Source organism: Haliotis rufescens, unplaced genomic scaffold (assembly GCF_023055435.1).
Source record: "Haliotis rufescens isolate VD_foot unplaced genomic scaffold, xgHalRufe1.0.p SCAF_5, whole genome shotgun sequence".
Classification (NCBI taxonomy): Eukaryota; Metazoa; Mollusca; class Gastropoda; order Lepetellida; family Haliotidae; genus Haliotis; species Haliotis rufescens.
In genome coordinates, this window is record NW_025964223.1 from 61,647,818 (window position 1) to 61,662,087 (window position 14,270).

Here is a 14,270-nt window from a genome sequence, read left to right on the forward strand (position 1 = left end):
AAGACCATGAACATAAATGAAAAATATGAACAACAATATATAAAAACGTTGACATAACAAAAATGTGGACTTGTCTCAGCATGTATAAATGGATACGTACAAGAATAGCTTGTACAAGTCTTCTGCTTTAGTTGTGAAAGTGGTCTGCATAACCCCCTTTAAGAATATCACGACTCTATTCGCTGATTAACAATTAGTCTGGTCACGAGTGATGTTTTAGCTCTGTTGCTATCTGACCTACATATCTAACATAAACATTAACTCTTACAATGAGTGTCTATGAACTTTCTAAAACGGGACCTGTTGTCATGCTGTATGTATAGATAGTAGCATGTCATAATGACTAACTTGCGTGAATAATATGTGGTACATGAAAACACTTTCATTATGCAAGATAGGATGATATCCATGGATGAGATTACAGTTGAACGAAGGGAGTGACATGTTTGACGCCGCAGTCATCAATATTCCAGCTATGTCAGAACGGTCTCAAAATGAATTTAGGTCAGGTGGATCAGTGGTTGACAATATGAACGGCGATCCTTGCTGCTGGTGTGAAATGACATACATAAGTTAGGTCATACCCCTCGATTCTCATTAGTCAGCTCTCTCGCGGTCTAGTGGATAGCGCGTTTGTCATGAGAGTGGAATGTTCGTGTTTCGATCCACCGCCGCGTCATACTTAAAGGTGGTACTTGTTGTTACACTGCCTGGCGCTCGACATTAAGGGGATAGCAATGAAGGACTGTCGCCTCGGAGTCACTATACTGTGTCTGAGTGGAATACCCCATGCTAAACGGCGCATGATATCTCAGTGGCCTACACTAGAAAACGTGCATGCTCATCGCTAAGTCCAAAAATTTTGAACGTAAAAACCCTGCTCACCTCACCTCATCATGTCTTGCGACAAGCACGGAGTATTGGAGACCGTGACTCAAGTTGAGACTAGTAAGTGAGTGAATGTCGTGTTACACACTATCAGAAACATTCGAGCTACGTCACAGCAGTCTCTTTATTATTGGAAACACGTGGTTGACATCATGAACATCGATCCACGCCCTAGGGATTGGATGACACACTGCCGCCTGATGATCATGGCTCTAGTCTTGTGACAAACATGTGGAGGTCGATTCTGCCAGGAATCACCACAGCTAACTTTCTTTATGAAAACTGATGTGAATAAGGACTTACGTTGATCAATTGGAGATAGTAATCTGTGCAAATATGCCAGAGTTTATTTCTTTAAGATATGACATTCCAATCCTATCTGATTTCGTCACGAGGATTCACGTGTATGTTTCAAGCGATTCAACTGGTTTTTTTCCCATTGAGTCAGTTGCCTTACGGGGAGGAAACATAGCATAGAAATATAGGATACGATTGGGTACAATGTTAAACCCCTCCACACAAGGACAAGTCTAAGCCTAAACAGAGTGAACAGAGTTAGAGGGTCTGTAGCTCACCTAACTGAAGAAAGAGCAGCTACTCTTAGGCATGATCTGCTGATCAGAGATATATTTTAAAGCCTTTCGCCACCACATGAAATCAGTCTATCAATGATATCTATGTGTAAGAATGTGGATATCACACCGTTGGTTAATTTTAGCAATCTGCAAGACTACACGAAAAAGAACCATATTGTCTGAAGATGTCAAATCAAACTGGAAAGATAAATACAGTAAACTATGTTTTTAACGAACACGCTTATAACAAACTGACGGATATAACGAACTTACTTTTTTATGCCGACTATTTGCTGTAGTTATGCTGTATATATGCTTATAACGAACTACGGTTATAACGAACTAAAATTAGTGGTCCCTTTGAGTTCGTTATAACCGTAGTTTTCTGTATTTCAATGAAAGTACATTCCTCATGTGGTACGTGAATGGATCATGGCTGACTCCAGGGTGTCTGTCTTAAACAAATGACAGTGACAAAGTTCTCTAATATCCCAATACGGACAAAACGGATTGAAGAGAATAGCCGACAAGTCATGATACAAATCGACCCGTGAAGATTCGGGGTAGAATAGGTCTTCAGCAACCCATGCTTGCCGTAAAAGGCGACTATGCTTGTCGTAAGAGGCGACCAGCAGGATAGGGTGGTCAGGCTTGCTGACTTGGTTGATGCATGCCATCGTATGCCAATTGCGTGGATCGAGGCTCATGATGTCAACCACTGGATTGTCTGGTCCAGATTATTTACAGACCGCCGTCATAAAGCTGGAATATTGCTGAGTGCGGCGTTAAACAACAAACAAAAAACAAAACATGATACGAATCTCGTCATCACACAGCCACGGTCACGAACTATGTGCAGATTACAAATCGGGATATTTCAGATATAGTTGGTATTTAACATATTCCTGACACGCGCGACATCTATAAACTAGTACAGATATCAATCTACCTTCGTCATGACAACATATTGCTTTCAAAAGAAGTGCCGCCATTAATGAGCAGTGTTTTGCCGCCCCGTAAAGGAGCATTGTGCAATATTCTTTCCAGCAAATATGTTGCTTTTGTATATGTCTTTCCTAGGTTTCAAGGGGCGGTCGGGTAGCCTAGTGGTTAAAGCGTTCGCGCGTCACGCCGAAGACCCGGGTTCGATTCCCGACAAGGATACAATATGTGAAGCCCATTTCTGGTGTCCCCCGCCGTGATATTGCTGGAATATTGCTAAAAGGGGCGTAAAACCATATACACTCGCTCCTAAGTTTCAAATGTGAAAGACATTTATTGTAGAGTTAGAATTCGGCTGCAAGAACGTCACCAGTCTTATGGTATTAGCACGGTAATTGGTAACGTCACAAGGCAAGATCGTTAGATATTGCTTGTAATAAACAAACTGCAGTTGACATAATAGTTGATGAAAATTTGGAAAAAATGATTTTTATGTCTCTTTAAGGGTACAAAGTTCGCGAAAACAGTTAAATCGTTATGCAGAATTCGTTTTTGATAATATATAGCAAAGTAGGTGATCTATCCTTTTGTGTATGCTTGTTGTTTAACATCGAAACTTAGCACTATCACAGCTCTTTGACGGAGGCATGTAAACAATCGAGTATGGACCAGACAATGCAGTGATTGATATCATGAGCAATGATCTACGCCGTCGGGGTCCAAGTACACGCTATCAGGCTAGTCACTGAGCCTGACCGCTCGATCCATGCAGTTGCCTGATATGACAAGCATACATTGCTTGGAACCAATGCTATCTCGGAATCCCCTCGGGTCTCCCTGTAAAAGCAACTACTATGATGTAACAATAAGCACCACGTGTGTGAAGAGACACAAAGGTCGTTGCAGTTGTAGCAAAACGTGTTCCCGGGAGTGAGTGCGTGAAAGTTGATTTACGCCACAGTGTGTAAGTGAGTCGTGGTCAGGTCGATTAGAATGAAGAATATGGACCTGGAATCCCACAGGGAGACAAGCATGGGGCACTAGTGGCCTATTCTGACCCGGAATTCCACTGAGAGACGAGCATGGGGCACTAGTGACCTATTCTGACCCGGAATCCCACTCGGAGACAAGCATGGGGTACTAATGACCTATTATGACCTGGAATCCTACTCGGGGACAATCGTAGGCTACAAGTAGCCTATTCTGACCCGGAATCCTACAGGGAGACAAGCACGGGGTACTAGTGACCTATTCTGACCCGGAATCCCACTCGAAAACAAACATGGGGTACTAATGACCTATTCTGACCCGGAATCCCACAGGGAGACAAGCATGGGTACTAGTGACCTATTCTGACCCGGAATCCCACAGGGAGACAAGCATCGGGTACTAGTGACCTATTCTGACCCGGAATCCCACTCGGAGAAAGGCATGGGGTACTAATGACCTATTATGACCTGGAATCCCACTCGGGGACAATCGTAGGCTACAAGGAGCCTATTCTGACCCGGAATCCTACAGGGAGACAAGCACGGGGTACTAGTGACCTATTCTGACCCGGAATCCCACTCGAAAACAAACATGGGGTACTAATGACCTATTCTGACCCGGAATCCCACAGGGAGACAAGCATGGGTACTAGTGACCTATTCTGACCCGGAATCCCACAGGGAGACAAGCATCGGGTACTAGTGACCTATTCTGACCCGGAATCCCACTCGGAGAAAGGCATGGGGTACTAATGACCTATTATGACCTGGAATCCCACTCGGGGACAATCGTAGGCTACAAGGAGCCTATTCTGACCCGGAATCCTACAGGGAGACAAGCACGGGGTACTAGTGACCTATTCTGACCCGGAATCCCACTCGGAGACAAGCATGGGGTACTAATGACCTATTATGACCTGGAATCCCTATTGGAAACAATCGTGGGCTACTATGAGCCTATGCTGACCCGCAATCCCACAGGGAGACATGCATGGGGTACTTGTGACCTATTCTGACCCGCAATCCCACAGGGAGACATGCATGGGGTACTTGTGACCTATTCTGACCCGGAATCCCACAGTGAGACAAGCATGGGTACTAGTGACCTATTCTGACCCGGAATCCCACTCGGGGACAATCGTATGCTACAAGGAGCCTATTCTGACCCGGAATCCTACAGGGAGACAAGCATGGGGTCCTAATGACCCATTATGACCTGGAATCCCATTCGGAGACGATCGTGGACGACTAGGAGCCTATTCTGACCTGCAATCCCACAAGGAGAAAAGCATGGGGTACTAATGACCTATTCTGACCCGGAATCCCACAGGGAGACAATCGTGGGCTACTAGTGACCTATTCTGACCCGGAATCCCACAGGGAGAGAAGCATGGGGTACTAGTGACCTATTCTGACCCGGAATCCCACAGGGAGAGAAGCATGGGGTACTAGTGACCTATTCTGACCCGGAATCCCCTGGGAGAGAAGCATGGGGTACTAGTGACCTATTCTGACCCGGAATCCCACAGGGAGAGAAGCATGGGGTACTAGTGACCTATTCTGACCCGGAATCCCACAGGGAGAGAAGCATGGGGTACTAGTGACCTATTCTGACCCGGAATCCCACAGGGAGAGAAGCATGGGGTACTAGTGACCTATTCTGACCCGGAATCCCACAGGGAGAGAAGCATGGGGTACGAGTGACCTATTCTGACCCGGAATCCCACAGGGAGACAAGCATGGGATACTAGTGACCTATTCTTACCCGGAATCCCACAGGGAAAGAAGCATGGGGTACTAGTGACCTATTCTGACCCAGAATCCCACTCGGAGACAAGCATGGGGTACTAATGACCTATTATGACCTGGAATCCTACTCGGGGACAATCGTAGGCTACAAGGAGCCTATTCTGACCCGGAATCCCACAGGGAGACAAGCATGGGGCATTAGTGACCTATTATGACCTGAAATCCCACTCGGGCACAATCGTGGGGTACTAGGAGCCTATTCTGACCCGGAATCCCACGAGGAGCCAAGTATGAGGTGTTAGGGACCTATTCTGACCCGAAATATCAACGAGATAATGTCCTCTGAGATCACAGAGAAAGAAAATACAATAAATGATATGTTTCATGGCGAACAAAGTTGAACTTAGGTCTACATGAAATTGTTGGTAGATATAGGATATAGACAGAGGATAGAGTTGGATTCAATTTCTTTCAATTGACTTGGTACATTAAGTTGATGTTACAGTAATATTTAAGAACGCCTTTAATTCTCAGCACAACTGACCTAGTTGCATGGTGCATTGCAAGATAAAGTCACAATGTCATATCAAGTATAACCGTCACTTGTGGTCGAGCGATGAGATACAAATTCATGCTTACGACACAAACCATTGGGTGAAAGGTAAACTGCCAGCGCAGCTTTTTTCATCACAAACACACGATTGAAGCGCCCTTAAAAGTTACACAGTAGACCATTGTGTGTGGTATGTGAGGTATAGTTGACATCAGATCGGATTCTCGTTTCGGAGTGACGCATTCCTCTAACAAAAGGCGAATCGGATACTATTTCACGGTTGCAAAACGTGTTTCTGTTATTGAATATACTGCAGGCTTTGCGAAAATGGAACCAGAATTAATATAACCCTCTTCTTGTAGATTAAATAAAATTTTGTCATATCGACATTATGAGATATATGGTCATGTTATTACAAACATCATTTAAGTTTAATTACAACAATGCTCTTTTGTTTACCTACAACGACGGAATTAAATGAGAAAGAGGTTATTGCGTATATTGTCTAATATTTGCAAGCAGCGTTTAATAAAACGACAAATGGTGATGTTGACATAGTTTCTACAGATGCGTCGGTAACAACCGTGGCCCGTGTCGAGATCCGGGTAAGATTATAGGTGCCTTGCAACCCATGCTTGTCATAAGAAGCGACTTATGGGATCGGGTGGTCAGACTCGCTGACTTGGTTCATGCATGTCATCGTATTCCATTTGCGTAGATCGATGCTTATTATATCAATCACTGGATTGTCTGGACTAGAATCGATTATTTACAGACCGCCGTCATATAGCTGGAATATTGCTGAATGTCGGGTTAAACAACAAACAAACAAACAAACAACACAACACAACTTGGGTACAATGATAACAATATCGCTTTTCCTCGACAATATCTTAATACGACATGAAGGTGTATACTTAGTATTTAAACGATAACACATTGATTACTTTCTTGCTGCGTCCACTTGCAGACGCCACCAATGACACCATTATTAATAATACTAGTACTAATACTAATAAAACAGAAAGGTCGTTTAGCATTTGGAATGAACTTTGGTACAGTGACATGTGTTCCTTTGACACGACATTCCTAGATGTACATACTCATCAGGCAATCTCTCAAAACCGGAAGTTATTCTTGTTTCAACTATTATTGTAAATTCCTGCTTCGCCGAGGATCAAATTTCCAAAGCTCCCCGTTACCGCAAATAGCGACGTATCCTGATTGTTACAAGACAGGTTACAACAACTTCAGAATGGCCAGCACTGTCGGTGTAAACGCTCCCGTCTCGTAAATAATGTTCAATTGAATATAGGAGTATGTTTTTTTTTATATTTGTTTCGGTTGTCAAAAAGTCTATTTACCCATTCGCAATACATTGAGACAGTAAGCTCCAACATGTTGTTCAGTTCATATGTGGCCCATGGTCTTAAAGACGAAAGGTATGTGGAATTTGCTAGAATCCTTCTGAATCATAAACAGACAGGGGGCATACCACATTGGTTAGAAAACAGCCATTTCAACGTATTTAGAAACGATATGAATTTAGGAAATGGCCAATTTCAGAATTTTCATTCACCTCTTTCTTTTCAGTGATCCATTCATATAATTTTCACCCTTATTTTTCCTTTACACCCAACGGAATCTGTTTCGATGGATAGTGGTTATTATCTGGTGTTGAGGTTTCATATATCATGAATCTTGATTCAGAATCACTCGGAAACTACGTTTGTGATGCATTTACAATGTAACTATCCACTATGTGTAGCTGTGTATACCAGGAATACCATATGAGTATATGCGAATATCATCCACGTAATGCTACCCTTTGAAATAACGCGACCATCTAAACCCTGTATTATGTCCAAGGCGGTCTCCATAACCAGAGTCCATAGCTCTCTGCTCGACTGCTCAGCCAGCCGTTCCGCTATTCAGCCCGTGTAACACAACCTACAACCCGTAAGTTTCAATGTGTCAGGATCCGGGATGATGCTTTGTCCGAAATCGGGTGAGGGGAGTTGAATGAATATATGATCATCAGTAATGTTTGGAAAGATTATACCACAACACGTATCTGACCTACAAACCAGATTTAGTATTCTCACGGACTTGTAAATTCTGATGTATTCAACTGGATGTTATAAATTGCAAAAATCTCCTGGACCATAACCTGGATCCTAAATTGAAGGTCACAAAATTAATACTATTATTCGTGTTTCAGATGTTCGTAGTAGCACTTTTTCCGGTTATGTAAAGGTGTAATTAATATTCGGGAAATAACGGGAATGTACTTCTTCATTTACTATTGTCAGAAATATTAGTTTATATGAATCGAAACATCACTAAACAATATCATCAAATTTCATTGGTTTTTGATAAATTAGTTTGATTCAGATGAAAAACAACAAATTTAAATTGAGATGTGTCTTTAAATGAAAATGTAAAATATATATTCAAACAATGGTTTTGAATATGCTTACAAATATTTAATCGTTTATCAATGTATAACATTACGATAGTAAAACATTATTAATCTCAGATAGCAGGACCATCTGTCAAGCACCTGTCAAGCACCTGTCAAGCATCTGCACCAATAAAACGACCACGTGCTTCATATTTCTTATATATAGTTTCATTATAAACACAATCATCACATACAAATGGACAAACCATCACACGCAAACATATTGCTACACGCGCGTTTCTTTGTTGAAACCAACATTGGTTGGATCTACGCAAAACGAACCTGGTAAATCCCAAAGATGTTACAAGTCTTTCAGTTTGAGTTTAGACAACAAACAAAACAGTGTTGATTAAGTCAAATTTAGATGTAGACGAATACACACATTCTTACCACTGGTAAACTGAAGTCCAAATACCCATTCATCCGCCCGGTGGAGACCTTGCCGCTATACCTGCCTATCTCGCATCCAATCCAACATGGCTGGGAAATTGGATCATTCCAATCTGTGGCCCTTCCCTGAAGGTTATGTAACACTGCTGGATCACGGAAAGGGGGCGGAGGGATACTACAATAAGTACCTACGTGAATAAAACAACAAACTGCCGTTGGCAACAATGTTTACCATGTACAAAAATGATAACTTATCAAAGGAATATTAACTTTTATTTTGGAAATATACACTGCTCTTTAACGCCGCCTTGGAGACTGACATTCCTTTCTGTGGGCAGATTTGTTTCAATTTTATAGGCCGACACACGCGGTTTTGTCTCTTTAGTTCCTCGGAAGATACATAATACGTCTCACTTACACTGGATATTCGTGGAGGCGCAACCGAACACGCCTATGTCGGATCTTATCATTGAGATTGGAACCAAACTAGCCTTGCTCCAAGGCTGTACTGAAAGATGTCCTTGGATGGGTAGTAATTCTATCCTGCTAATAGGCAAGTCTAGTTATGTGGGACAGTAGACTCCAGTCTCTTACAGAGACAATTTGTTCTTATTATCTACATCATCTAGAACATATAATTTAAACTAATAATTATTGCCTTAGAGACTTGTGCAAGTCTAGAACCAAACCAATTTTGGAAAATGCGATTGCGTTTAAACTCTTACAAATTTATTTCGATATGTTGCAAACGTGTGGTATAGGTTATTTAAGTCATGTGGAGAATATAATTACATTGTAGAAAGTGTGTAGGTCGTAAACACAAACCTAAACACGTTCCTCGTTACATAATTTTCACGCGTTTAGGTATGAATATGTTTAGGATCTGTACAATAATAAATAATATGTCATGTAAAAGAGCTAAACGTGTTCCGGATCTAAATGTGGGCAAGCCCCGTATGCCAAATCTCCCACAACTCACTGTAGGTAATTTAAAAAAGTTGCGCTTTCTATGGTTGTTATTAGCGTTTAATGGGATATACAAGCATGGTGAGGGGGGGGGGGGGGGGGGGGGGGGGGGGGTGTCTATTTGTACATATTGTACATCTAACTGCCATATGTATTATACAACTAGACCATATTTGACTTAATTCCAACTGATATACACTTTATTTACACTTATTTAAATTCTAAACATTCTCAATCTCTGATAAACATTAAACATGTTTAAATTATATAAATATTTATTTATGCATGTTTAGATTATGTGATTGTTGTGTTTTGATGACTCAGTTCATGTTTAGACCCAAATGTGTAATCCGTTTAGAATTTTTGACTCATTCCCAAACATGTTTAGACCCTGACATGTATTGTATGTGTTTACCTTTGAAACACATTGTTTACAGAGTAGATTTTGAATTTAGCACATTAGGTTTTATCACACTCTGACTGCTTCAATGTACCATGGGTGAAAAGAGGAGGAGACGCCTGGACGTTAAGGTATCAGCTCATCCCAACGACGTCACTGGTTCGATTCTCCCTAAGCAGGGAGACCGCCTCCGGCCTCCTGAGCGTCTGCCGGGAGAGCGGAAGGTCAGTGGTTCGATCCCCGACCGCGTCATATCAAAAGCCGTTAAAACATGGTACTTGTTGTTGCCCTGCCTGGCATTAAAGGGCTAACACAAGGACTTTTCGGTTCGGAATGTTGTATGCTGTGTGATAACTGTTCAAAGCGGCGTTAACCAAAACTTCATTCATTTCCTTACTCATTCACTCATTCACTCACTCATATTGGATTGGTGGGGGTGATGAAGGTTTAGAAGTTCGTCCCGTCACATCGAAAACCAGTGCCCGGTTACAACAATGGGTTGAAATCATACTAATTCACTTTTACTTCCATGAAAGGTTGTTTTTTTTTAATCAACCCTACTTCCAGATGTCCGTGGTTTGTATCCAACCGTAAACATCATTTCTTTTGTCCCTCGAGGTGATATTGCGTGGATATTGCTAGGAACGGCGTAAAACAATAACCCCCCCCCCCCCCCCCTCCACTACCTCAACCGTCAGCTGCATTGGTCAACGTGCAACGGTGCTCATGATGTCAATCACTGGATTGTCTGGTTCAGGCACGATTAATTACATACCGCCGTCATATAGCTGGAATATTGTTGAGTTCAGCATTAATTAATAAACAAACAAACAAACAACCTCTCTCTCTCTCTCTCCATCTCCCCATCCCTACTTCTGGTGACTATGCTTGTCGTAAGACAAGATTAACGGGATCGGGTGGTCAGGCTCGCTGACTTGGTTGATGCATGTCATCGTATTCCAATTGCTTGGATCGGTGCTCATGATGTCAATCACTGGATTGTCTGGTTCAGGCACGATTAATTACATACCGCCGTCAAATAGCTGGAATATTGTTGGGTTCAGCATTATTTAATAAATAAACAAACAAACAAACAACCTCTCTCTCTCTCTCTCTCTCTCTCTCTCTCCATCTCTCCATCTCCCCCTCCCTACTTCTGGTGACTATGCTTGTCGTAAGAGAAGACTAACGGAATCAGGTGGTCAGACTTGCTGACTTGGTTGATGCATGTCATCGTATTCCAATTGCGTGGATCGGTGCTCATGATGTCAATCACAGGATTGTCTGGTTCAGGCACGATTAATTACAGACCGTCGTCATATAGCTGGAATATTGTTGAGTTCAGCATTAATCCCTCTCTCTCTCTCAACCTTTCTCTCTCTCTCTCTCCCCCGTATGTATGTGTGGTGCTTTGCGTCGGTATCTTGAAGGTGGATTAATCGGCCTTTGTCGCTCATTGTAGACATTCTCATGTACTTGAGTATGCCAGTAGTCAAACACTTGCAAACGTAAGAAAAAAGTTGTGAAGCATATGGACATATCTTCACACCGGCGTCGGGATAGAGATCTCCAAAGGCCTTACTAAGGGAACTCATAAAAAATCTCATGTTGACAACAATATGACACGTTATCGTTAAATGTTGTAATCATAGCGTCAAATATTTTTTCATAATATGTTTTCCATGCAAATAATTCACCGCTGTGGAAGTCTTGCCAAGTCGTCTGTATGCAAAAGATGATATCTATAATAACCTTATGATGGCGATGACAATCACTCACCTCGGCGTGCTGTGGATGGCTGTAAGTTCACGTGACGACACATGGTATATGCTATATAATCTCCTATCCTTATAAAGAAGTGGCTACGCATGCGTAGACGTTCTTAGTTGCATTCTAAAACACTAAAATATTGTCAATTTCGTTTACACTCGTGACGATGACGATACAAATCTGTAAGTCCTCGCTATCATGATCATTTGTGAATATATTAACCTGAAGCTTCACCAAGCGTGAAGGAAGGGCACCTCCATGGCTACAAATACATTCGGTCTTTGGGCCTTCGAAATACGGACTTCGGGATGTCCGTGGTAGACCGACTATACTTTTAACATGAAAGCCAGTTTTATTTGTAATTGTTTTACGTCAAACGGGTATTTAAACGACAATACATTTAATAATGATATTGTAACCCCACTACCTACTCCCAACTTATAAATGCCCATCAAAAATTTTAATATCTACAGGTGAACTTTTTTAACGCTTTAAAAAATGCTTACGTCTTTGGGGGATTCAGGGATAAAATTAGTCTTGCGTAACAAATGCTTGTCTCTTGGCTTTCTTCGCAATACAAACTGGACATATGAGCTTTCGATAACCTGATGATAATGATAATATGGAATAGAGTAGTAATACTGTTGCACCAGAAGCATTAAAGAGTAAGTGAGTGAGTTGTGTTTAACGCTGATCTACACTCTTTAGCAATGTGGGGAATCGAACCAGGTTTTTCGGCACGACAAGCGAAGACTGTATTCAATAAGCTAACAGAATATAATTTTATAAAGGTGGATGAACGTTCTGGTAACATGACGATGTAGAAACTATTGACTCAGGAATCTCACAGTTTGCCACAGGACACCCGTAAATTGTGTCAACTAACACATTTTTTTTGGATATTATTATCATTATCTTGTTAATGTTTTCATCTACATATTCTACTGAAACAGCATACTCATTCGTCATGTCATTTTCATCTACAAGGGATAACACATTAACAAATAGTGTCATTTCATTGTTTATTGGTAACGTTTTCCCTATTGCCTTTCACTGAGACTGATAAAACAATTTTCATTTAAGACTTTCACGGGGTAAGAGTTCATTGAATATGAACCTTCATAGAGTGAGGGCCAAACTGTATGAACGTCGGATCTTGCGATAAGGTGTCATCAGGAATAAATGGCGATCATTCAGATGTGATTATGAACATGTGTCGAATACATACAGGAGTGAGTTGGGTTTAACGCCGCTTTTAACAGTATTCGAGTTATATCGCGGCGTGTCAGCTTAATGTGGGAGGAAAGCCCGAAGTGATGCAGGTCTCAGACGTTTACCACTTTGGTGAAACCAACAAGCACGGGTATGGTGCTGACAAGCCTAGAAACATAATCGGGGCGAACCGGGATTCGAACCCACCATCATAGGTTTCTGGCGTGCCCAAGGGACGCAACTCTGCACAGCGAATCGCGGCGCCTTAGACGACTGGGCTACCCATGCCTCCAATATATACAGGAGTAAATTTATCGACTGCTGTACCATGTTGACAACTGCTTCTTTCAGTCTGAATTCTTGTTTGTTGTCAACTTGGGTGGGTCGTAGCGAGATTATTTGATCACTGGCATGCAGTCAAACAATCCGACTTGTATTCATTTTATGCAAAAATGCTTATTTCAAGATTAATTTCGGGCGTCTAAATGATCTGAAACAAACCTTCTGTATATATTCATGCCCCATGAATGTGGAAGTAATTTGTTTACGTCATTTCAGAAGACAGTCTCGTGAAAAACTTCAAAATGTGTGAAAACCTCACATTAAAAACATATTTCTGAATACCCAAATCTATTTTGTGAATCAGACTATGCATCAATCGTGTTCACATGTTCATATTTTCCCATGTCTGTGACGTTTATTTGTACCTTTATATAACAGTGAGTGAGTGAGTGAGTTGGGTTTAACGCTGCTCCTGTAACATCACGGCATGTCAACGTAATGAAGGAGAAAAGCCCGAAGTGATGCAGATATTTACGTTTACCACATTGGTGAAGCCAACGGGCACGGGTATGGTACTGATAAACCGAGAAACATTATCGAGGTGAATCGGGGATTCGAACTCGCGATCATATAGGTTTCTGGAGCGCCCAAGGGACGTAACTCTGCACCGCGAATTGCGGGGCCTTAGACGACTGGGCCACCCATGCCCCCCTTTATAGAACAAGGTATTGTTAAAGTACAGGATTTCTATGTGTGCCCTTGTCATCGCCTCAATACAAAAACGCTTGAACTTGAAACAGATCTTAACACATGCGAAACCGACTCCTGTCTGTCCAACCGACGCCTGTGGCGATATGTCTGAAACAGATACCACCAAAACTTGGGCATGCGACAGAGTTTTCTAACCGGACCAGTATCGCTCCACGACCTTTCCTGTACTTTAACCCAGGCCACGGTGCTTCAACTGTAAATGAACCATCTCCCCAAGCTGTACAATGTTCGGTATCAAAAACATATCATTCTCTGACTGAATCTGATCTGTAAATTGTAAGATTAGGAGGGTTAACCACGGTTGAGGTCAAACGGTCAG

At 41.9% G+C, this 14,270-nt stretch overlaps 1 protein-coding gene across 2 annotated transcripts in view; it reads right to left on the reverse strand.

Annotated features, from left to right (window-relative positions):
• LOC124143837 (MLX-interacting protein-like) overlaps positions 1-14,270 on the reverse strand; it is an 86,346-nt gene that overhangs the window by 43,647 nt on the left and 28,429 nt on the right. The window contains exon 1 of one of the 2 annotated variants that reach the window (XM_046512957.2): positions 8,551-8,661. The exons of the other annotated variant lie outside the window; for it this stretch is intronic. Coding sequence (XP_046368913.1) covers positions 8,551-8,583 — 33 coding nt within the window. The 5' untranslated portion in view covers positions 8,584-8,661. Of the gene's footprint in view, positions 1-8,550; positions 8,662-14,270 lie in introns of those variants that run through there. 2 annotated transcript variants of the gene reach the window in all.